General features: G+C 46.3%; 2 protein-coding genes across 2 annotated transcripts in view; one reads left to right on the top strand and one right to left on the bottom strand.

Moving 5' to 3' along the window:
• Nucleotides 1–250: 250 nt before the first annotated feature.
• LOC121835903 lies at nt 251–9,605 on the bottom strand. Its single transcript, XM_042290449.1, has 2 exons — nt 9,594–9,605; nt 251–1,647 (listed from the first exon to the last, which is right to left on the bottom strand). Exons 1-2 carry the CDS (start codon nt 9,603–9,605, stop codon nt 622–624), a joined length of 1,038 nt encoding a protein of 345 aa, XP_042146383.1. The 3' UTR covers nt 251–621.
• Nucleotides 9,606–10,819: 1,214 nt separating this feature from the next.
• The window catches only part of LOC8037513 (tetratricopeptide repeat protein 28), an 81,745-nt gene continuing 70,476 nt past the window's right edge, over nt 10,820–22,088 (top strand). Inside the window, exons 1-3 of the mRNA XM_040216212.2 lie at nt 10,820–11,135; nt 14,671–14,818; nt 21,813–22,085. Of these exons, the coding sequence (XP_040072146.2) occupies nt 10,935–11,135; nt 14,671–14,818; nt 21,813–22,085 (622 nt within the window). The 5' untranslated portion in view covers nt 10,820–10,934. The remainder of the gene's footprint in view (nt 11,136–14,670; nt 14,819–21,812; nt 22,086–22,088) is intronic.

Below are 22,088 nucleotides of genomic sequence, written 5' to 3'. Positions count from 1 at the left end.
ACTTCTCGGTACTGTTGCATAAAACCAAGTCATGTCTTTCACACATATCTAGCAGCATGTTACCTGTCGAATCCGTGTACCCGTCCATATCTTCAATGTGTGCATTCATGTCTCCTAGTATAATAATCTCACATCCCCTCCCTAGTTCATTAATGTCACTTGCTATACATTCTATAATTCTTTTGTTTTCCTCTTTGGCATCTGCTCCTGTCCACAAATACACAAAGCCAAGTAGTGTTTGCTCCCCCGCCACTTTTCCTTTTAACCATAAATGTTCCACACAATCCTGTTTGACCCTTTGCCAATCCGTACTTTTATGAATGAATGCCCCAATTCCACCTCCTTTTCTGTAGCCTGCTGTTCTATTGCAATATTCCCACGCATAGTCTGGGTTACAGGGTGGTTGCTCTGTGTCCCTAAGATGCGTCTCCACAAACCCATATACCATTAAATTCTCCTGTCTCAGCTGCTCTTCTATTTCCTCCCATTTCAGCCTATTCCTGCCACCTTGCATGTTAATATACCCTATGTCTGAAAAAACTTTCCGCTGGCATTTATGTCTATTACTTCTACGGCCTCTACGCTTCTTTGCCATTGGTTCCTCTTCCGGTTCACCTTCGCCTACTCCGGAGCCCTCAGGGCCCTGGGTCCCCCTAAAAAAGCTGTTGCCTGGCAACCTATCCTACTGCCTACCCTCCTGCCCGTGGCACCACTGTAGTGGATGCCATCCTGTGCAAAAGGGTGGGAGCCAGCCTCGTACACGTCCCTGTTCACCTCCATTACGCCGTACCCAAGTCGTCGGCTCATACCCCTAATGACCCGGTTAGCTTCAACTACTCTCCTTTCCATCCCGCTAGACTGTCCCTGGACCTCTGGGATTGTGCATATGGTCACATGCACTTTCTCAGAGGCCTCCCTAAGCTTACGCAACCCCACCTCCAGCTGTCTCTCAAGGTTCTGGCTTCTTCCCTTCAGCACATCGTTGAGACCAGCATGGATAACGACTAGGTTCTCGTTTTCCATGTTGTCCCATACTACCTCCCGGGCTTTGGCCATTGCATCTACTATGCACTTACCTGACTGGGCCTCCACCTTCACCCGCCTGTCTGCCCTCACCTTTGCCAACACGCCCTCCTCGACCCTCGCTATGTTGGAATCTCCCACAACCAGCACCCTCCTGCGCTCGAACCGTTCGTCCCCAGCCCGCGACTGCTGCCCTCCGGATTGCGGCACCTGGCCCGCCTGCCGCTGCGGTGCTCCTGCCCGCCGTACGGGACTGCCGCTTGTCACCCGGTCCGTCGCCGCCTCTGCCTCATCCGGAACCTGCTGTGCTACAGCGCTGTAGGTTCGTGGTGCCTCCGTGCTATCGCTAGCTCCCGCCGCCTCTTCCCGAGCACCCACGCCAGCCTCGCCCTCCACATGACGCTGGCCCGACACGGGTTCACCCTCCGCCCGCGCCAAGAGCTCCACCCGCTCTTCCAGCCTGGCCCGCTTTTCCCGCTCCTCCTGAAGCTCGCCGGCCAACCGCTCCACCAGGCCTGCGCTGCCTGCCTCCCTCCTCAGCAGCTCGCCGATCTGGGTCTCCAGCTCCGCACGCTTCTGACGCTCCAACTGCAGCTCCCGCCTGAGCTCCTCAACGGAGCGCCCCTAGCTCCCGCCGGAGCGCCCCTAGCGGACGCCACCGGCGCCGCGCATGCGCGGTAGATGGTGGGCAAAAAGCCCGCCGTCGCCCATAAACAAACCATTGAATTGCGTTGCTGTCGGCGTCGGTGGGAGTCCCCGTGCTCTTTTTCGCGTTGGAATTGTTGATTCTACGTCCTCCTAACAATGTATGACTACTTGAGCGGCTCCAGAAAAACTAACGAGGCAAAATTTTGCGTGAATAATGTGACGTGCGGCGATTCATTTCACGTGGACGCCGCAGAATGGGCGCTACAGCCTGACACCCACGATGAGATTGTGCTTGCTATTTTCAGTCGCGACGTCGCTCGGACTGCAAAAGCGTGGACCGTAGCTGATATGGTGGACGTCGATACTGAAAACCGCAAGTAGAATCGGGCATTACAAGTCGGTGATGGCCACTGGTAACAATGATCAACATATTCTTGTATCTAGTTTACACTTAGCCTACTCACCCCAACCAACCTTCAAAAGTGTTTTGAGGCCTGCACTTAGTTCTTATCGCAATTACCGGGTCAACGTTTGGTTTACGGGCCGCTGTCGTTTGAAGGAGCTGACGACAAAAAGCAGCCATGTTTGAAAGAGCAGACGACAGTTCGAACGGATGCGCAATGGAGTGCGGGCAAGAAGTACCGCGTCCCGCGTCAACAAACCATTCGAATATCACGTTGTCGGCGTCTGTGTGAGTCTGCATACTCTTTTTCGCGTTGGAATTGTCGATTCTACGTCCTCATCGCAATGCCTTACCACTTTAATCGCCTGAGCGAAATTATCAAGGCTCGTTATGCCGCTAAACTTTCCGTAAATAATTTGACGTGCGGCGATTCATTCGCATGAACGCCGCAGAATGGAAGCCAAAACCATGATGGGATTCTTCTAGCTATTTTCGGTCGCGACGTCGCTCGTGCTGCAAAAGTGTAGAAGGCAACGGAGATGATCGATGTCGATACTGGAAATCGGAAGCGGGAACAGTCCAAGCGTAACAAGTCGGTGATGGCCACCGGTACCAATGATCAACATCTTCTATCTACTGTTTACACCGAGCCTACATAAGTCTTTTGAGGCCTGCAATTACTTCTTATTGCAATCACCGGGTCAAAGTTTGGTCGACGGGCCGCTTTTGTTTGAACGAGCAGACGACAAAAAGCAGACAAGTTTGAAAGAGCAGGCGAAAGTTCGAACGATCAGGCGGCCGTGTGAATTTGAAGACGCACTGGGGGAACCCGTGGGTGGTCCGGACAACTTGGCGGTTTTCTCTCGTTCATGTTGGAACAAAGCAAATACATCTGGCGACCACAAAGTGTTGCCCTCACACGCAATCGTAGTTCGACAGCGTCTGGTTCGCCCCTTTCACGGCTACTATCCACGTCCTCGGACGAACGGAGGGGGCAAACACACATGAAAACTGATCGTCAAACCTTCCCAGACTCTCTTGGTACAGCCCCCATCGAAGCATTTTGACGAGAAGGCAGGTTTTTTGTCTCGTTTCTTCCAAAGGAACACAGGAATGCATGTCTGGCACGGCGACTTCTGCCCACCGCCCCAGACCGGAAGTGCGTCCGGCGCGCCACCACCGCGGCGTGACGTAGGAGAGTTGAGTTGGTGTATAGCTCCTTCGGAGCAGAGTAGCGCAATCTAGAACGCCGTCTCTCGGCGACTAGCGGCGAACGCCCGGAGGTTCCAACTGCGGTCAGAAATGCATGGAGAACGTGAGAAAATCATTGTTTCTTCAGTTGTGTGGGGATGTGCGGAATGGAAATCATTTTTGACATAATAATGAAACATTTTAGAATAATATGCGATAAGTTTTGTGCCATACAAGGACGTAACTTTTTTAAAAAAATTGCCTGAGCGGCATTATGCAGCAGACGACACGGCGACGTCACACCATTCACGTGACCCGCTCCGGCCAACCCGAAAAGCCCATCTCCGCTGCGAGCAAAAATCGTCTGCTTCAAACGCCATTGCCTTGGAAATTGCCTTCTCAAAATTTGCACACGCATCCGATATTATTAAAACTTTGATAAAGTGTTTAGTGCTTTACTAACTTCACGACAGACTAGTTTTGAAAAGTGTGAACTCGCCGTTCATTTTTTAATCAGCCGTGTTGTATCGATCTCCATGTATTCTCCCATAGGGCGGGCCGCCTCTTGGAACCCTGAGTACCACGTGACTCGCGCCGAGCCGCTCTGTCGGCCATCTTGTCGGCAAAACACGAGGTTCAAAGGATTGCGCTACTCTGCTCCGTAGGAGCTATATAGTGCTCTACTCCAGCCGTCCCATTCGTGCGGAGAGGGCGTAATCGCAAAACGGAGGCGCTCCCAACCCAGTCATCGACAGCATGGCGCGAGGCAGTCTTGTTACGTCGAGTTAGTGCAACTTCTACTTCCAAATTTTTGTGTATTGTGGTAGAACGGTGAACAGCTGCTCTAAGGAGGTAAATAGACAAGTTGTGATGCTTATTTAATGATTTAATTTGAGATATTAATCTGGACATGTTGTGGCTAGCGCTACAAGTGCACCTTTTTGATATATGTGACTGCAATCTGTAGCACGTATGAACTCCAAAAAACAAAACAAAAAAAAAGAGCTCCATACATAAAAAAAAAATTTGGATTCCCCAAAATAAATATAATCAAGCTGCAATGTTTTTTTTTGTTTTTTTTAACTAGTATTTGTTGTTTGGCGTAGCTTTTTGAGCCTGAGCACAAGGTTTCATATTATACTGTGAATTCCGTGTTGTCCTTCTTTTAATATTTTTAATAGTTATTACACAATTTTTGCGGGTCATATGGCGGTGTTTGCTTCTACTAGAAGAACCTCTAAGCTGGGGTCACACTATATAAAGGCCCGTTCACACTCTTGCGACTGCTTGCGACCTCTTAAACCTGGGTTCCTTAAAACTTCTTAAACCAGAGAACACACTGGCGCCATCTATTGGGAAGCAGTGTAAATTCGGCGGTCCGGCATATTTTTTTTTATTTCTCGCGCAATATCCTTTCCTTTTTGGCTCGAAAAACTTTTGTCAATGTTATAAACGAGCCTTTCTATGGATATTACGCACATTTGACTTCGGAAATCCCGCAAAACCTTCGGTTTTGTGAAATGCAGTTCTAGGGTCACCGCATAGATGGCGCCACAATGTCAGTGTGTCCCCTCATTCTAGAAACATTTAAGAAGTTGTAAGAGATCTCGTCTCTCTCAGTCGTACTCGGTCGCAAGAGTGTGAACGGGCCTTTATACAAAAGTCAGTCTGCAGATATCAGTCACCACGATATGCGTGGTTCAAATGCCGCGTGCCAAGTGTCTCTTTGAACTCGCTGCCGTGCGGCATTCAAAGCTCAGATCTCGTGGTGACTTGCGTTTGAATCTGTTGGCAGACTGTCTTTTGTATGATGTATAAACAGTGTGACCCTGGCATTAGGGAAAAAATTATGGCGGTGAGTTACCACCACCTTGGAATGATTTTGCCATTTTTTTTTATGAACTTCGGGATAATTGTAGGTACTGATTCAGAAGGTGGGGCGTTACCTTGTAAACGTCTAGTTTTTGGCAGATGTAGCACAGACCACCGTATCCCGTTATGCCCCTTGTGGTGTAACTTAATTGATATGCAAACAGACAATGGGATCTCAAGAAAAAGAACTCTGGTTTATTTATAAATTCCAACCTTGTTCCAACCTGGTTTATTTGGTATTCCAACCTGGTATATTTACAGATTCCAAGCCTTGAATTTTTAGATTAGACGCGAAGTACTTTGCGATGCGGCGGCTTCAAGCAGTTTCTTTCAATATAAGCTACCCTCTCTGTCATAGTCATGCCTATGTTGACCAGGAATGGCCATACAAACTTCCCTATCACAATCCTAGAATGTTTTGTCTCATGGTCATCTCTTGTAATGCAAATAATAAAAAAAAACAAAAAAAACAATAAACTTCATACAAAAAAAAATCTCTAAATATACACAACCATGCTGTACTTTTTTTTTCTTCTTAATTCTTGCTCGTTGTTTGACATAGCTTTTCGATCCTAAGCACAAGCTTTGATATACTGCAATAGTGCACTCCTTGTGTCATCCTTCTTTTCATATTTTGTTATTATTTATTGCATAAATTATTCAGGTGATATTGTTGTTTGCTTAAACTATAAGAACGTTTAGGTCAAATATTATGGCGGTAAGATACGACTGCCTCGCAATGATGTTGCCATTTTTTAAAATAAACTTTGCGATATTTGTAGGTACTAATTTAACAGGTAGGTAGTTTTCTAGTAACCGTCTAGTTTTTGGCACATGTAGCAGAAACCATCACATATTGTTATGCAGCTGGCACTTTGTGACGTAACTTGTTATGCAAAGAGACAATGAGATATAAAAAACAAAATGAAAGAAGTTTACAATTCTCTGTAATACCAATTAGAGTGCAGCTCTTGAGGGCAAGGAGGGGAGGGTACAGAGAGGAGGGTAGGCCCCTCCTCCCCCTCCCCTTTTCTCCTGCTCCCCTCCCATTTAGCATTAATTTTTCACTAAAATTTCTGCTGAATGTTGCGGAAAATTTACCAACATTTGCCTGCTAAAATCAGTGGGAAATATAGCAAAAATTTCCCCTCTAAATTTAGCTGGGAAACTGAATGGTGTTGAGGTAACTTGACGTCTATTTCCCCGCTAAATTTAGTGGGGAAATTTTTCTGCTAAATTTAATGTGATGGCATTAGGGTAAAAGTTTCCCGCTAAATTTGGCGGAAAATGTTTTCCGCTAAACTTAGCGGGGAAGTTTTCCCGCTAAATTTATCGGAAACATTTTCCGGGATTGAGTAGCGTCAAGTGTGACGTCATTATGGGAAACGTCCCATAACGCAACGCTCAATTACGCCGACGGCGACACCGCTCAGCCTGGAAACTGGTGCGTAAGAGCTAGGCTCTAAAATAATTCTGGTTTATTTATAAATTCTAAGCTTTTTCCAACCTGGTTTCTTTGTTATTGCAGCTTTCAACCTGGTTTATATACAGATTCCATACCTTAAATGCTGTAAGCATCATTTTTTTTTGCTGCTATTATTAGTAGTGACTAATCTGCTGGCCTAGGCTGCTTGTTAAGCAAAATCACTCCGATCGTCCTTTTCTGCCACCAAAACCGCACGGAAAGGATGGAAAAACAAAAATGACAAGCAGCAGTATACGAAACCATGTGTCACAGTTGAAAACAAAGGGAAAAGTTGCGACAGGTTTGGACAAAAGACGGACAAATTTCTAAATTGCACACTCTCGCTACATACAACCTAAAAAAAAATAAATTATAAAACAATTTTGCCATGTTTTGCGGTGGTCTGCGAGAAAGTGTTCAGGAAAAGCACCCCTCAGGGGACCCTCTTCACCCGTAATGGGCATGCAAGCACTCATACGTACAGATCGTTTACGCCGGAAAGGGTGCGCATTGTGTAGGCAGGCGCATGTTTGTGCATTTTGATGTGGAGAAGCGATGGTATGAAGGCGGCGCCGCCGGGGACAAAAAGGAATGCCGCACCACTGGCCCTCTGGAAGAGCATTCACTGCACACACACCAAACCATACAAAAATATGCACGCACACATTTATGCTTCAGCATCTGTCTCTGACCTACTGTGGTTCCTCTCTCAATCCCCCAAACATGGTTCCAAAAAACATTTTGCTAAAAAAAGAATAATGGCTGGCTAGGTCTCCTTTGGCCCACCTTGTAGACTTGAATGCAAGGTCCGTACCCAGCCTAGGCCCTTCGTGAATGTAACTGTGAGGCTTGTACCAGTGCAGATCTTTACATGGGGCGCTGACGGCACGCCACTTTGTTATGACTGGGCGGACATCACCACCTCGTGGCAAGTGACGGTGCTAGTGCAATTACACTCATACTGCAGGGGAGGAAGTAGAATAAAACAACCGGAAAAGCCTTCGCGCGTGCGGGCTGCGGGATCTTGGAGGTTGTGGGTCAAGTAGAGTAGTTGCAAGCAGCTAGGCTAAATGGCGCTAAAAACCGGCCGTTTCATTGGCTACATAAATATTATTATTTGCTCACGCCACCATTGTTCTCAGGCACTTTTATTGCCTTTGTTCTCAAATCTAGATACATTATGCATTAGATACAATCATCAGCTGAACATATACAGCGAGGACATAAACATACACGGCACATACAACCATCAATACAGCAGTACACTAACCCGATCACTACTTAGGAGGTCTGCATTTCCGCCTTTTATACTCGTCGGTTTGAAAGTACGGATTTTCTCGGTGACTACCTACGCAATACATAATATTCCCAGCTTGTTGATTTTTTTCAGTAATGTCATACCTCTGAAAGTATTTTGAACGGCTCAGAGGATGAATCTCTTAGTAAAAAGTAAACACTCATGCCGTGATTATTTGAAAGCCAATAAATCAAACCGCTCCAATGCAGTTCCAAGCCATGTGTTTGCTTCCCCGCACGGCACGTTGTAGCCAGCTTTTCTATCGTAGTACTATTTGTTCTCCTATTTGTGCTGTTCACGTGCAGCTGCAATTGTCGTCTCGAATTAATCTCTGTAGAGCGGATATTCACTCAGCTGGAAGCGATGCTTCACGGGCAGAGAAATCGCTTTTCGATCAACATGAATGCATTCAAAGCCGCGACTTGCGGCAGGTGTTAAGTGTAAGGACCTATGCCGTGGTGAGCACGAAAACTTCTAGCGCTCATCTCAGCGCCCCAGCTAAAAATTCCTACTAGATCCAATTGGAATTCCAACTGGTTTTAAATGGAACCAATTGGTTCTAGTGGGTTCCAACTGGAAGCACATTGGCCAAAAAGTCTCGCCAATTGAAATTATTTTTCCATTTGGATCCTGAATGGGCTCCAAATGATTCCCGTTGGTTTCCATTGGCAGTGACCAATTGGTTGCCCAAAAACCTAATTGGTAAGAATGGGAAAATTCCAATTGAAATCTAATGGAAATTTTCAACTGGGGTGTCACTTAGAGGGCAGTTTCTCCAGGAACCATTGTATATTTAAGCAGCAAAACAGAGGATAGCTTTTTTTGTTGATTTACCATCCTCCCTTAGTGCCCAAATTGCAAACTGTAAATACGCATACTTTCCGTCATACTTTAAGACTATTAAGTCTTTTACCCACAGTGCAATCTTACTCGGGGTAAAGACTACAGTTCCATTGGCCACTGTACGATAGGAGCTGGTTCAGACCAGCGTCCCAACATGACTATATCCGCAGGTCGATCGATTGCACCTCATCCCTTAAGTGGTCTTAAACCCTTTAATGTAAAGCGGAATGTCAACCTGCGACACACCGCCCCCTCCGATCACGGCCCGACCAGCGGCATCCATGCCCGACAGTTTACGTCATCTCATCTTGTTGTTACACCTTTGATACACGAACACATAATCACATCAGCGATAATTCCCGTATTCCACCAGCTGGCGTGGGAAACTTTAATTGGTTGTTCTCAAAAAGAGCCCTATATTTGGTTATTTTCTGAAAGTTTAATTTCTAAATAAAAATAAAAAGGAGCAGGTTAAAATCAGGGAATGTTTCGAATCATGCGAATGCACTTAATGTAGGGATGTGCAAATATTTGTTTGAATCAAGTATCCCTCCATCATTCATACATAGCCTTTACAGTACAAGGTAAAACCATGACAACTGGTTCTCAGTTTTGAAATTAGGGATGACACTGCACTATTTGATTCAAACAACACACACCCCTAAAATATTGAAAATATCTGACTCCTTTTTAAGTGTCCCATACATTTATGTTTTCATTTTCGTACCAATAGCTCGAGGTGGCCTCGATATTTTTTCATATTATATAAATTCAAAGTGACTCTTGCACCACATTACGAAACATGTCTCGGGGAGAAATATCGTAGAGGCACTTGAGAGATATAATGTTACCTCATTACTCATTATTATCATTATCGTTGTACGAATGTTATAAATGAATGATCATCAGGTGTGGCACCACAGGCCTTTATAATGTGGGCTACTTGCCTTTCCTAGGGTGCCTTCATGTGCGCTTTGCCTAGGGTGGAGACATCTTGCCATTTTGTTCCCCTCTTTTATTTTTATTTTTTGTTCAGAAGCGCGTGAAAGGGCGTGCCCCTGCACGCGTGTGTGGCGCTGACTGTGCTATGGCGACATTTTGTTTTCGTCGATTTCTTTGTATTTTCCCCGTGAGCGCGTGCTGTCGGCATCGGTTACTACAAAGGGTGGCATCACTCTACACAGAAGGACATTGAGGCACCCTAGCCTTTCCGTGGTGCTGTGGCTCTCCTGAGCCAAAATAAAATATAGTGCTAGGAAAGGACGATCATGCGCCCATGTCGCAATAAGTGCCTACCCCCTGCTTTTGAAACATTTAAAATATATATGGAAAGAACATCTCAAAGTGCCTACCCCATTAACTTGGAAGCCCACCAAGGTAAACCGAGGTGCTCCTGCGTGGAAGCCCCCTTTCTGAGAAGCCTTTGCAAAGCGGTGAAGCTTTACGCGCGTGCATCGGTGCAAAATGGTAAATGACGGTGCAGGAGGGTCGGTGCCAAGTAGGCCTGACAAGAACGGCGCAGCTGCTTCAACAATTAAGGGCACGCCCATACTGCTCCTATGCCTTTCTGTCAACAACATTGTCTCGGGGGACTTGGCCATGCACACCCGTGCAACTACAGAACCACAACATTGGAAAAGGCAATTAAAATACGTCGTAAAACAGATGCAGACAACACAAAGAACCGGTTAGAAGCCTCATAGAGTTCACAATTTCTAAAGTTAAGACACTCAATACACATACTCAATCTTCCAATTTTCACAAAAGACTGCTCCCCTGTTATTCCCATTTCCTACGCAAATAAAAGAACCCATCGTATGTTTTATTTTCAGATTTGTGATTTTGTGAATGACAGAGTATGTTAATAATGGTTTATGCACAATGCATGCATCTTTGTGAGCTAATAAAGCGAGCATTTGTCAAGGCGTCTTAGAATGCAGAGTAGGCACCAGGTGCGGACCGTAGTCTGGAAAATACCATAATAGCTTCCGATACGTACCCGAAAAGTTGATCTGCGGTCTGCATAGTTTGTTCTCGAACGTCGTCTAACTGGACACGTGGACGCATGCTCGCAGCTGGAGGTGGACGTGGAGTGCTGCGAGGTTGGCAGTGGGACGTCCCCGTCGTCTGCGGCGGGCTGCAGCGGCGGGTCGGGTGCCCCGGGCGGCCAGCAGCGCAGCGCCTTCCTGGACATGGTGCGCCAGTCGACGGCTGCCTGCCAGGCCGGCGACTTTGCCAGCGCCGTGCAGCTCTACACGGACGCGCTGGCCCTGGACCCGGCCAACCACGTGCTCTTCAGCAACCGTTCGGCCGCCCACGTCCGCCTTGGCAAGTACGGCCATGCGCTGCAGGACGCCGTCAAGGCCCGCGAGCTCAACCCCAGATGGGCCAAGGTACGTGGCCGAGTGTGATCTTGTCCATGGTTACGCAGCGATTTACGCGGGGATGTGTACCGAGTGCGGCTGGTGTAGAAGTGTAGGTAAGTTGAGCGAGCCTATAGCCTGTTAGAGGTCGAACGGGACATCGCACGAGGCTTGCTGCTCAATATAGTTAGTAATTTCCTCCCTATGAATTGAAAATAAAAGAAAATGGGCTCGCATTGCAAGCAAGAAGGTACTTGTAAATTGAAATTCAGGCAGAGTGCCCTGGCAGCAGCGCTGCGTTACCTGCACGAGCCTGCACCTGTGCGGAAAAGTGTGCCTGAGAACAGTGCGGGGCATTGTACTTCCGGTATGTTTTTTAAGGTAGGCTGCACTCGTAATTTGAACGCGGCGGTGTAGTGTGTCTGGTTCAGGAGGTGTAGGTGAATCAGAAATGCCTGTACCGTAAAATACCGGGCAAGCGCCCACTCACACTTTGGAGATAATCGCAAAAAATGGAGGATGGACGCTTGACCAGTCATCAATTTTACATATAGATGTATGGTACGTATTTTCTCAGATCTTAGAAATTTGGTAATGGGCGCTTAATGTGGAATGGGCGGATGCCCGGTATTTTACGGTAATCTGTTACAGGTTAAGGATAGCGGGCCAGGCCCCTCCCACAAAGCTCTGCTTGCTATGATTGGTGGTTTTCTCCTCTCAAGTGTTCACTCTGACAAAGTGGAAAGAGGCTTTATGGGAGGAGCTTGTCTCGCTATTCTTAACCAAACTATAGCAGAGACTCTGACTATATTTGGTCGTTTTTACTGGTACATTATGCACTTGAAGCATGCTTGATCTATGAGCAATGTACTGAATGATACGTGTGTACACTGCGCAACACTGTTAGTGCACACGACGTCGGCACCCTTCTGCATTATACGTCGAAATGGTTCTGGCAGGCACAAAAGTCTACTGCATAGGTTAGTGCCTTGAATGAACATTTTCCTAGGACTTTCTGTGACAGACTTTAGGTTCTAAGAGAACAGCAGAGAAAGCCTGCAGTCTCTTGTTTGTGCTAGCGGTGTCGTGCTCTATGGGGCACAAACGAAACACGAACAACAGAGTGTTCAGCCTTCGATACATGCTGTGCTACCTGGAGGCCACCAGAAAAAAGAGGCCGCATCTCCACGTGGTGAATGATGTTGATTGGGGCGAAGCTCTGGTGGTGCTGATGATACTGGTTTTATTCTTCATAGGTATATAGTGCTGATGGTGCGTTTTTTTTTTTATTGCTCATAGGTAGTGCTGAGTTCCGGGTTGCGTTTCGACTTCATTGTTACTGCTTTATGGTCGGTGAAATGCAGAGCCAGTGGTTCTTCGAGCGGATCAGCTTGGATCCGTTAGAAGCCGTGGGAACGCATTTCCACCGCTTAAGTCAACGGTCCATGTCAGAAAGAGAATGTGTGGTATGGATCGTGGTTATATACGAAGTTGAGCATTTGACCGCAGCGCCCTCTCGTCTATAAACGTTGAGCCAATGCATGCAAAGTTTAACGCGATTATATACGCATTTGACCGCAGCGCCCTCTCCTGTATAGACGTTGAGTGGCTACATGCAACGTTGGAGTGTAGCGTAGTGGTTAAGACGTCTGCCTCGTAAACAAGCAATCCTGAGTTTGAACCCCCGTGTGGGCGTACATTTTTTTAAAAAAGTGGGCCGATCCCGGAGGCAGTGCAATCGATGTGAGCACGGACGCCGGACGGATGGACAAAGCTAGACCCTAAAGAGCTTCACCCCTAAAACTGCGGAGTGGGGCTGCAAGGGCGTCCTACGTAGGATGCATGCCCTCACCCTCTCCACTCCGCACTTGTGTCCATGCATGTAAAGCTCCAGAAGGTGTTTCGGTTCCAGGAACAACTGGACAAAACAAGAACCTTTCATGTTAAATGTATGCGCTCTTATGTTTTGCTTTGGTGTACTAGAATAGCTTCGTTCGATTTACCTGGACCTCTTGCACCGGTGCAGAAAAGTGTAGGGCAGTCTACTTCCGGTATGTGTATTGAGATCCGACCGGAAGTACACTGCCCTGCACTTCTCTGCACCGGTGCAGGAGGTGCAGGTATCGAATGAAGCTACTGTGTACTCTTGCAGAATTTTTTTTTTATTACTTAATTGAGCTGTTAAATTTGGGAGCTGCTTGCATAGCAAGTCATAAAATTTAGCAGAGTGCCCAGGTGGCAGCTTTACGAGGCAGAATGCTTCATCTATTCCTTATGCCCTTGTTGTGCTCAGCTTTTCTACATCTGTTTCACGAATGCCACAGTTGACCAGCGAGCACCTTTCTTCAGAACCTGACATTGAAGGCTTTCTGATTGATTGGTAGTGGCTTCTGACCAGGCACATAGCCAGGGGGGGGGGGGGCATGGGGCTTGGGCGGCCCGGGCCCCCCCTGAAATCTTCCATTTTGCCTCTTCTCCCCCCTCCCCCTCATACAGCATTTTGTCATGGGCGGGCCCCTCCCGAACCAAAATCCGGGCTACGTGCCTGCCTCTGACGAAAGTAAAAGCCACCAGTGTGGTGTACCTCTCCCTCAGTTTCCCATCGACAATGCATGACTGCACTAACTTCTTGTCATTCCTCTGGCTACGAGTAAAGGCCCGTTACACATGCTCATTATCCGACAATCCGTGTTCATAGCACAGAAGCCTGCTTTCATGGGACAAATTTTGCAGCAAACTTGGGTCCAGAGTCCATACTGAAAGCAGAATGGGAGCATCTGACAGAATTCTGAGAGAGATAAATGTTAAAAAGAAAAGATCAATCCCTTGTGTCAAAACAGTGAGTACAGAATGCACACCTTTTAACACGCAACGAGCGACACATAATGTAAAAGAGCCGACAACATGGAGTGTTTCCGATGGTGTCCAGAACACTGATTAGTGCTTCAGTTTCTAATAACTGCTTACAGTGATTGCACCAAATGAATGAGGGACTGCTCATTCTGCATCACCCTGCAAGATGCAGTGACCTGGCAATATTGTGTGGCGGCCGTTTTAGCGTGCATAGGTTCTCCGAGCGCTGCGTTGCGTTGCCTAGAGTCAGTAAATAAGCTTAGAGTACCGACACTCCATTCTCCGACTCTCTGCTGGGTGCCATCCATAGCGCAGACTGGGCACAATCGGTCATTATCACGGTTAAAAAGATGCCGGGATTTTTTTATACGATGTCAACTAGGAAGCTCGAGCGATATCGTGTTTCTCTGTCGCAGACTGGTTTAACATTTCTGGAGGACATATCGGGTGAAAGTCAATATACTTGCAGCTGGGTTATCGAACTGAACGAGACAATCCCGCTGGATCCAGCTAAAACCGTTTCCATACTCCAGCTGAAACCGGATTGATTAGCAGCTAAGGTGTTTCCCACAATCTCAGGTAAAGCTGCAGTTAACTGGCTACAACAATCTTAAGTTGGTTCAAGTGTCATTACTGTGAAGCGCACCAGCCTGTTTAGTGACTTGCCGATGGAAGGGGCGGGTTGAGTGAGCGACTGCCCTCGTCTCTGCAGGCCTACTACAGGCAGGGAGTCGCCCTCCAGTGCCTGGGCAGGCACGCAGATGCCCTCGCTGCATTTGCCTCGGGCCTCAACCAAGACTCCAAGTCGGTTCAGCTCTTGGCTGGCCTTGTTGAGGCCGCCATGAAATCCCCGCTCAGAGGTATGCCTTTGTATCGTTCAGCTTTAGTTCAGCTCCAGGAGGGAGCTAGAACCTGTGCACGCCATTCTCAACAGACTGAGATCCTGAAATTGATAAGGGATTAGACCTTATGCATCACGTCAAATGTGCCAAGCTGAGAAATGGTTTCTGTATTGTCTTTTTCTGCTATGATGGGTTCATCGTTCACATCCAATCTCTTTGTGATGTGCCTCTATTTTCCGAACAACCTATTGCTGATGTTGCCCATCTTTTTTCGAAAACATCTTCCTCGATTTATTATGTGTTTGTGATAAATGTCATAGAAAATAGCTTAAGAAAACATACAATGGGAAATTGGATTTCAAAATGCTCTTATCATTACGTGGGTACATGGCCTGGGGTGATCAACTTTTGAACCGTTTCCTCAAATTTATTCAAACCTTCTCGGTGAGTTAAATGCCACGAGGAATGATGACATTTGAAGTTTGAGTCTTGTAGGCCAATTAGAAAAAAATAATTTAATTAGGAAATGATTGAAAAAAAAAAATCGCAATCCACAAAATATTTTTTTTAATGTGAAGTAGAATGCCCACAGTGAAAGTTAAGGTGAAAACTAATTGTAGAAAATGCAATACTAAAGAAAAACAATAACACTCAGAAAGAACAAATTATTTTAACAAATTTTTGTGTTTTAAATTATTGAGTTTTCGTCATGAAGTAGTTAGCTTTTTCAAATTATGAGTAGCTTAAAGGGGTTACAACGCACCAAAACTAAAATATGAGATAACTATACTGCTAGAAACCGTTGTATGTTCCTATATTTCTGGTAAATTTATTTTAAAAAATTGCACTGTAGTTTTACGGATTTATATGCTGGACCCTCGGATCCGCCCCACTCGAAAGAGACTCCGTGGCTGTTGGGTTGGTGACATCGCCTTCCCAATGAGCGCCAACCCCTTGCACGCACTCGGAGACTGGACTCTCTTGGTGTCTCGAGCTTCAGCTGCCTCGTTTACGTCACGCGTTCAAAGCAAGCAGTTTGCAATGATTACGTCTATGTCATTGCTCGCTTTGTTGAAGTCTTTGACACTGATCGCAGAAGCGATGAGAGTGATTGTTATCGAGAAATGCCGGAAGCTGGTAATTTCGACTGCAACCTGCTGGCGACTCGCTCCAGTGACGACGAGTCACAAACGAACTCGCCGTAGTCGTTGTCGTCCGTGACAATCTCGCAGGTGCATGCGGGGTGGAAGGTCAAAGGGCCGGGGTCGAGGGTGTGGATAGCTTATGAGTATACCGAGTTGCGTGAGCGGTTTTGATCGTACCGTGGCAAGGTGAGCTTGGGCGGTCACGGGGGCACCTAGAATGAGAGAGCATTTATGATCACGTGGTATGTGGGCACCATGCTGGTTGGATGGATGGATGCTCATGGCTGTATCCTTTATAACGGCCTAGAAATTAAGAACCAAAAGTATGATTTCTTTCCTACACTAATTCGCTTATCCTCTGCAATTTCTTAACTATGTACATATCACCAATTGGGTGTGGGATATCACCAGGATGACGTTTGAATTGGGCAAAAAAACTAAAAACATCACCCCCCGCCTCTTCGCCCAGGCGAGGGAATCGGCAATTTTCCTCTGGTCAAATCTTGTATGCGTCACACCAGCACCGGGACCACTGGGAGTCAGCATTGAGTCTGGGCCGGAGCCACGCGGAAAGGAGTCCCAATTTTTTTCTGCCTTGGCTGTCCCCAGCTGTATGTCATTCGATTCTCCCTTGATAATTTCCACCAGTCTTCTAATCTCCTCCTGGTTATTAAAATGCACTTATCCTCCATTCTCGTCTGCAAACCCCAGTGCTCCGGCTAAATGTGTTGCCCCTTCCGGGAGGGTGGGAGCAAGCCCTGTGCACCTTAACACCACCTATTGTCTCGTCTTCCCCTTGGCACACAGCACATCCATTTCCTCATACTTACCGTAAAGTTCTGAGAGAACGCCCTCCCCCGAGAGATCGCCTATCCCGTTTTTCTGGCTAGATATCTGTAACATAAAAATACAGAAACATCGCCCGCTCCCCGATTCCTGTCGGACGTCACGCGATGTTCTACGGGAATCGTATCAACCGCGCAATTTGCTGTACCAGCACGTCTGACAAGCGAGTTCGTTTTGGTCCGCGATCTGTGCGCGTGTTATTGGTTCCCGTGACACACAAGTTTGTAGCGGGTTCCCGCGTGTTTATTGCACCATAAAACTTGAACCTGCTGCGTCCACGATACGCAGTAATCGTTCCTGTGAGATGATAGTCCTCGGCAGTTTTCCCCGGGTCCTTCGCATCGTGAAACGCGAATCTGCTGCGACCGCAGCCTGCAGTTTCCTTTCCCATGACACAGGAGCTCATAGCGAATTCCCGCTTGTTTATCGCATTGTGAAATGGGAATTTGCGGTGTCCGCAATCTGCGGTATCAGTTCCCACGTCACGTGGTTTGTGGCCGGTGCCAGGGTGTTTATCATTAATTTTTCATAAAGTTTTACTGTGGCAGCCTCAAAGATAGCCCCTCCATGTTTTTCACTATTTATCTTTCCATTAGGGGTGGGTGTTCTTTCGGATATTTACGGCAGTCCTATGTGTCATAGTCCTCAATACACCTGTTCTAGCCTCAAGTAACAGCGAGTTCCCCCGTGAATTATCATACCAATGTTCTTTCCTTATTTCCTGCGTCTGTCCCCTACCATAGTTAAAGCTGATTTCCCCTGCATTCTTTCCTCCCACATTTTTCTCTCAGCTTCTTTTACTTCCCTTTTTACAGAGGTAGTATGCTCTGCTTTACCACTTGTGTTACTTTAGTAATTGAATTTCATTTTCCAGGTTCGGTTTGTCCACTTAGTGTTCAAACTTTTCACATATAAATGCTTATATACCTTTATCGGCCATCTTGTATCCCCCACTGTGTCCAGCCTTTGTTGGAACTTCAACTTACTGATCGCCTCTCTAACCTTGAGCAATGCCCCTTCATTTGGCATATGCGCCTCCAGTTCTAGTTTGCCTACGCTCCTCTGCTGGATCTCTAAGCTCTACTGGAACTCAGATTTCATGTATAATACCCCTTTGCCAAAAGTCAACCCCGTATTCCCCTAGCAACTTCATATATCTTGTAATACCATAGTGCCCTATGCTTCATAATTGCTGCATTCCTTTTTCCTTTCTTTAGCATATTTTCTTCCTGTTCTAAGTGTTGTTATCCCTCATTCATTCCTACTCCGAGATATATCTACATGTTCTATTAAAACGTCTCGGATTTTCGGTGGGTCCCCCTTCTCATCATTACAAACCATTATTCCCGACTTGTTGCTACTGGGTTTTAGGCTCAGAGAGTCTCCTTCCTTGCTTACAGATCCTTATCAAATCCTGTAATCTATCTCAGCTATCTGCATGCTAACAGTACAACGTCGTCTGCGTAGAACATTCCTGGTATAACTTGATTTACTTTTTCCCCTCTCTTAACATATGACACATGCATCAAAGCCTAAGTTGCACTCTTCTAATTTATTTTCCATTCTACTCAAGTATATCATAAAAAGCAGAGGCAATAGGTGACAACCCTGACTGAATCCTCTTTTTATTTCTGCTTCCCGTGTTATAACAACCTTATTATTGGTGTACACCTATTGTAAAAGCCAAATCAAATGTGCATCTAAATCATACTCTCTCAGCTGTACACACAGTTTTTCCTAACTCATATTGTCGTATGCCCCTTTAATGTCTAGAAATGCTATCCATAACATTTTTTTTCTCATCTGTGCCACCTCCATACATTGATTGATGATGAATAAGCTACCATCACTGTGTGTGTGGTTCCTCGTGTGTGGTCAATGAAGAATGGAACCCTTCCGTTTTTCTCCCCTGTGCATTAATGTGCCCCCAGAGCCTTTTTGCTGCATTCCTATCATTTTGATTTACCTCCGTCGTGCACTGCACTCCAGCTCTACGAATCTTGGCCTGGATTAGAGCAGGTGCCTCTCTTTTTCTTTCCTGGAATGTATCCCATTTCGGTGCTACCTCAGCGGGTGTGTCCCCCCTCCTTTCCTCGCCCATCTGTGTTCCCTCGAAGCCTCTTGTCACCCTGCTATGGCCACCTTAACTTCACTGTCCATCAGCTTTTTGGTGTGTGTTTCCTTCTGCTTCTTCCTCTTTGTTTGATTTTGAACTTCCCTAATTCTCTTCTAAAAGTGTTCACTAAATCGTCATATGTCCATTCTCTCTCCAGCTGTCGGGATGCTATAGTCTCAATTCGTTCTGATACTTCTTGTAATTCAATGTCGTTTAGGGTCGATATACTTTCTCGTACAATAATTTGTGTTCCTCGTTCTGCTGTACCAAACTTTATTTGAGTCGCTAATGATCACTCCTTAAGCTTTTTGTGCCACCCTCATCTCTTTCCATGTGCCCTAATCTGTTATACAATTTGCTTGACATTAGACTTACAGTATCAATTGTTGAATGCAAATCGTTTCTCTCCCACGTTATTCTTCCGTCGCATTTTAATTGGGCATTAGCAAGCACTAGATCCAAGAGCATCGCAGAATCCTTGTAGCATCGTCCCTGTTGAATCTGTATATCCGTCAGTCTTCTAAGTGTGCATTCGTGTCTCCTAAAAGAATTACTTCCCGATTAGTGCCAATTTCTCCAACATCTCTGGAAATACATGTCAAGTACTGCGCATCCCAATCCACCTCCTTTCCGTTCCCTTTCGCATTGATTGCATTCCCCCCCCATAAATAACCTGCCAAGTAGGTGATTCCTCCATATCTCTAAGATGCGTCTCTGCCAATCCATATGCTACAAAATCTTCATTGTTTAATTGTTCCGCAATCTCTTCCCGCTTCATTTTATTTTTAACCTTCTACATGTTTATATCCTATATTGAGCTGCTTCTTTTTCCTTCTTATGCGAGGCTTCCTCTTACCCTTCCTATTTGCATTTGTACTCTCAGCTACCTTAGGGTTCTGGGGGTCCTAAAAAGGCCCTAGAGCCCATCCTCCGCCCCACCCGCATCCCCGTCTGTTCCCCATAGTGGATGCCATCTCGGCTGTGCGGGGGGTTCGGACTTTCCTGGTATACCTCCCTATTCACATTCATGACCTCATGTCCATTAGAGCTCAGTCTCTTAATGGTCCTCTTATGGGACTAACTTGGGCAGTGTTGCCCGGTCGCTAGATGGAAATGATCAGAATTCGTAAATTGATTATTGCAATTACTAGATGTACTACTAATTCGCCTATGGGCATTCGATTTCAAGAATAATCTACCCGCCGTTTAATTTTCGTATCCTAACCCCTTTAACTAGTTTGTCAGAAAATTTCAGTTCAGGACACCACCGAATAAAATCTTTAGACTTTCAAAATGTCAAACGATGCATTTTTTCGTACGACATTTCCTGCCAAAAAGTGAAACTGAGAAAAATGCAGTTGAAGTTTCAACTTTAGGTTTCTTTATCTTATATGAGTCCCAGGTGCACAAAATTCACCTGAAGCATTGTTATACCACTCCCTTTGAGACTGTTGTTCCCCTGGCAATAGCTACCGACTTGTGTCGTTTGTAGGCGAGCTAGCTTTTGTAGCAGGCACTCCTTGACAAATAAACCGACAAGAACTGAGAGGCAAATTGTTCTAAGAAAGAGCAGCAAAGCAGGAAAATGATCTGAAGTGAAAGATATTGTCAAAGGGTGTTACTGAAGATGGCACAAAATCACGTCATTGGGCAGGGCCAATCATGAGCCCTGTTTTGCGTCTCAACCAACAAGATTGCTCATATGTACCAAATTTTCAGGATTTTTTTGTTTGGATGTATAGGGTCCTCCTGGTCATTCATACTTTTAAACTTGGAAAGCTTCTACGGCCTAAATCTAGAGTAAATGGCGCTTCCAATGAGGGTGAGATATTCCGGCTATATTAAGCGAGGATAAAGAAGTGCTAAATAAAAAACGCAACAACTTGCTCCCTGCTAACTTAAAGGCGGGGGGGGGGGGGGGGGGGGGGGGGGCGGGGCGGCATGCCGAAAATAATTTATTGCGAGATGAATCCTACATGTTTATAAATGAAAGTGCCTAAAACCATTCTTTGGAAGTTATTAAACATGAACATATAATTAAAAAAACATCTTCTGAAATTTTTGAATTTTGAAGCCATGTCCCTCCTTAAAGGGATACTGAACCGAAATTTCGAGCTCACTAAACAAGGCCGGGCGGATAGGCGGGAAACTGCGAAACCCAAAAATATCACTCGTACGGGGATATATCTAACGGATCGCCGTATTTTTTTGGAAAAGAAGTGCGCGATTGAACCCGGCCGACGAGACATTGCACGTCACGATTCCCATTCTCTCTCTTCCTCGCTACGTCCCGTCAAGCTGGTGAACCGAAGCGAGGAGGAGAGAAGCGAAGTTGCTTCTCCTCATTCTCAAATTCTCCCAGAGGACAGTTACGTCAAAGAACTCGCTTGATCGCGCCCTTCTTTTCCAAAAGTACGGCCATCCGTTTGAGATATAGATGTACGAGTGATGTTTTGGAGTTCGTAGCGTCCGGTTCAACACTTCTGCAGCCTTACTTTGCAAAATCCAAATTTCAGTTCAGTATCCCTTTAAGTTCTTTATGAGATAAAAAAGAAGTAATTATACATCTACGCACTACTCACCCCTAAGCTGGCAGTACGGTGGAAGCTACGTGCTCACTGAACCTTTTGCCAAGTGATCATGCTTCTGCTCATACCCACGCGCAGAGAGCGGGGTCAGTCGATGAAAAGGAGGCGGTCGAATGGCAGGAGCGTAGCTCCCACCGTACTGTCAGCTTAGGGGTGAATGGAGTGTAAGGAAGAACATAATAACGATAAACTCGAATCATTTACAGTCTTTCAAACACACTTTCTCTCACATCTGTGGCTCTGGTAGTGTTTTATCTTTCTCTACGTGTACGGACTCGCGTCGGCTACATATGTTGCCTCGTGCCTGCGGCTTACAGCGACCCTTGAGCCGACGTATCGGCAGCTCCAGTCGATGCGTCTGGACAAGTCTCCCTTTGTGATGACCTCTGTGATCGGTCAAGAGCTACTGGCCACGGGGCAGCACTCTGCTGCCGTGGTGCTCCTGGAGACAGCGCTGCACATCGGGACGTGCAGCCTCAAGCTCAGGGGCTCGGTGTTCTCGGCGCTCAGCTCGGCCTACTGGGCTCTGAACAGCCTGGACAGGGCCATCGCCTACATGCAGCAGGACCTGGCCGTTGCAAAGTCCCTCAGTG

This window comes from Ixodes scapularis, unplaced genomic scaffold (assembly GCF_016920785.2).
Source record: "Ixodes scapularis isolate PalLabHiFi unplaced genomic scaffold, ASM1692078v2 PGA_scaffold1__304_contigs__length_218370807, whole genome shotgun sequence".
Taxonomy (NCBI): domain Eukaryota; kingdom Metazoa; phylum Arthropoda; class Arachnida; order Ixodida; family Ixodidae; genus Ixodes; species Ixodes scapularis.
The sequence above is the reverse complement of the archived record's forward strand: the minus strand, read 5'-3'. Positions and strand labels throughout refer to the sequence as shown.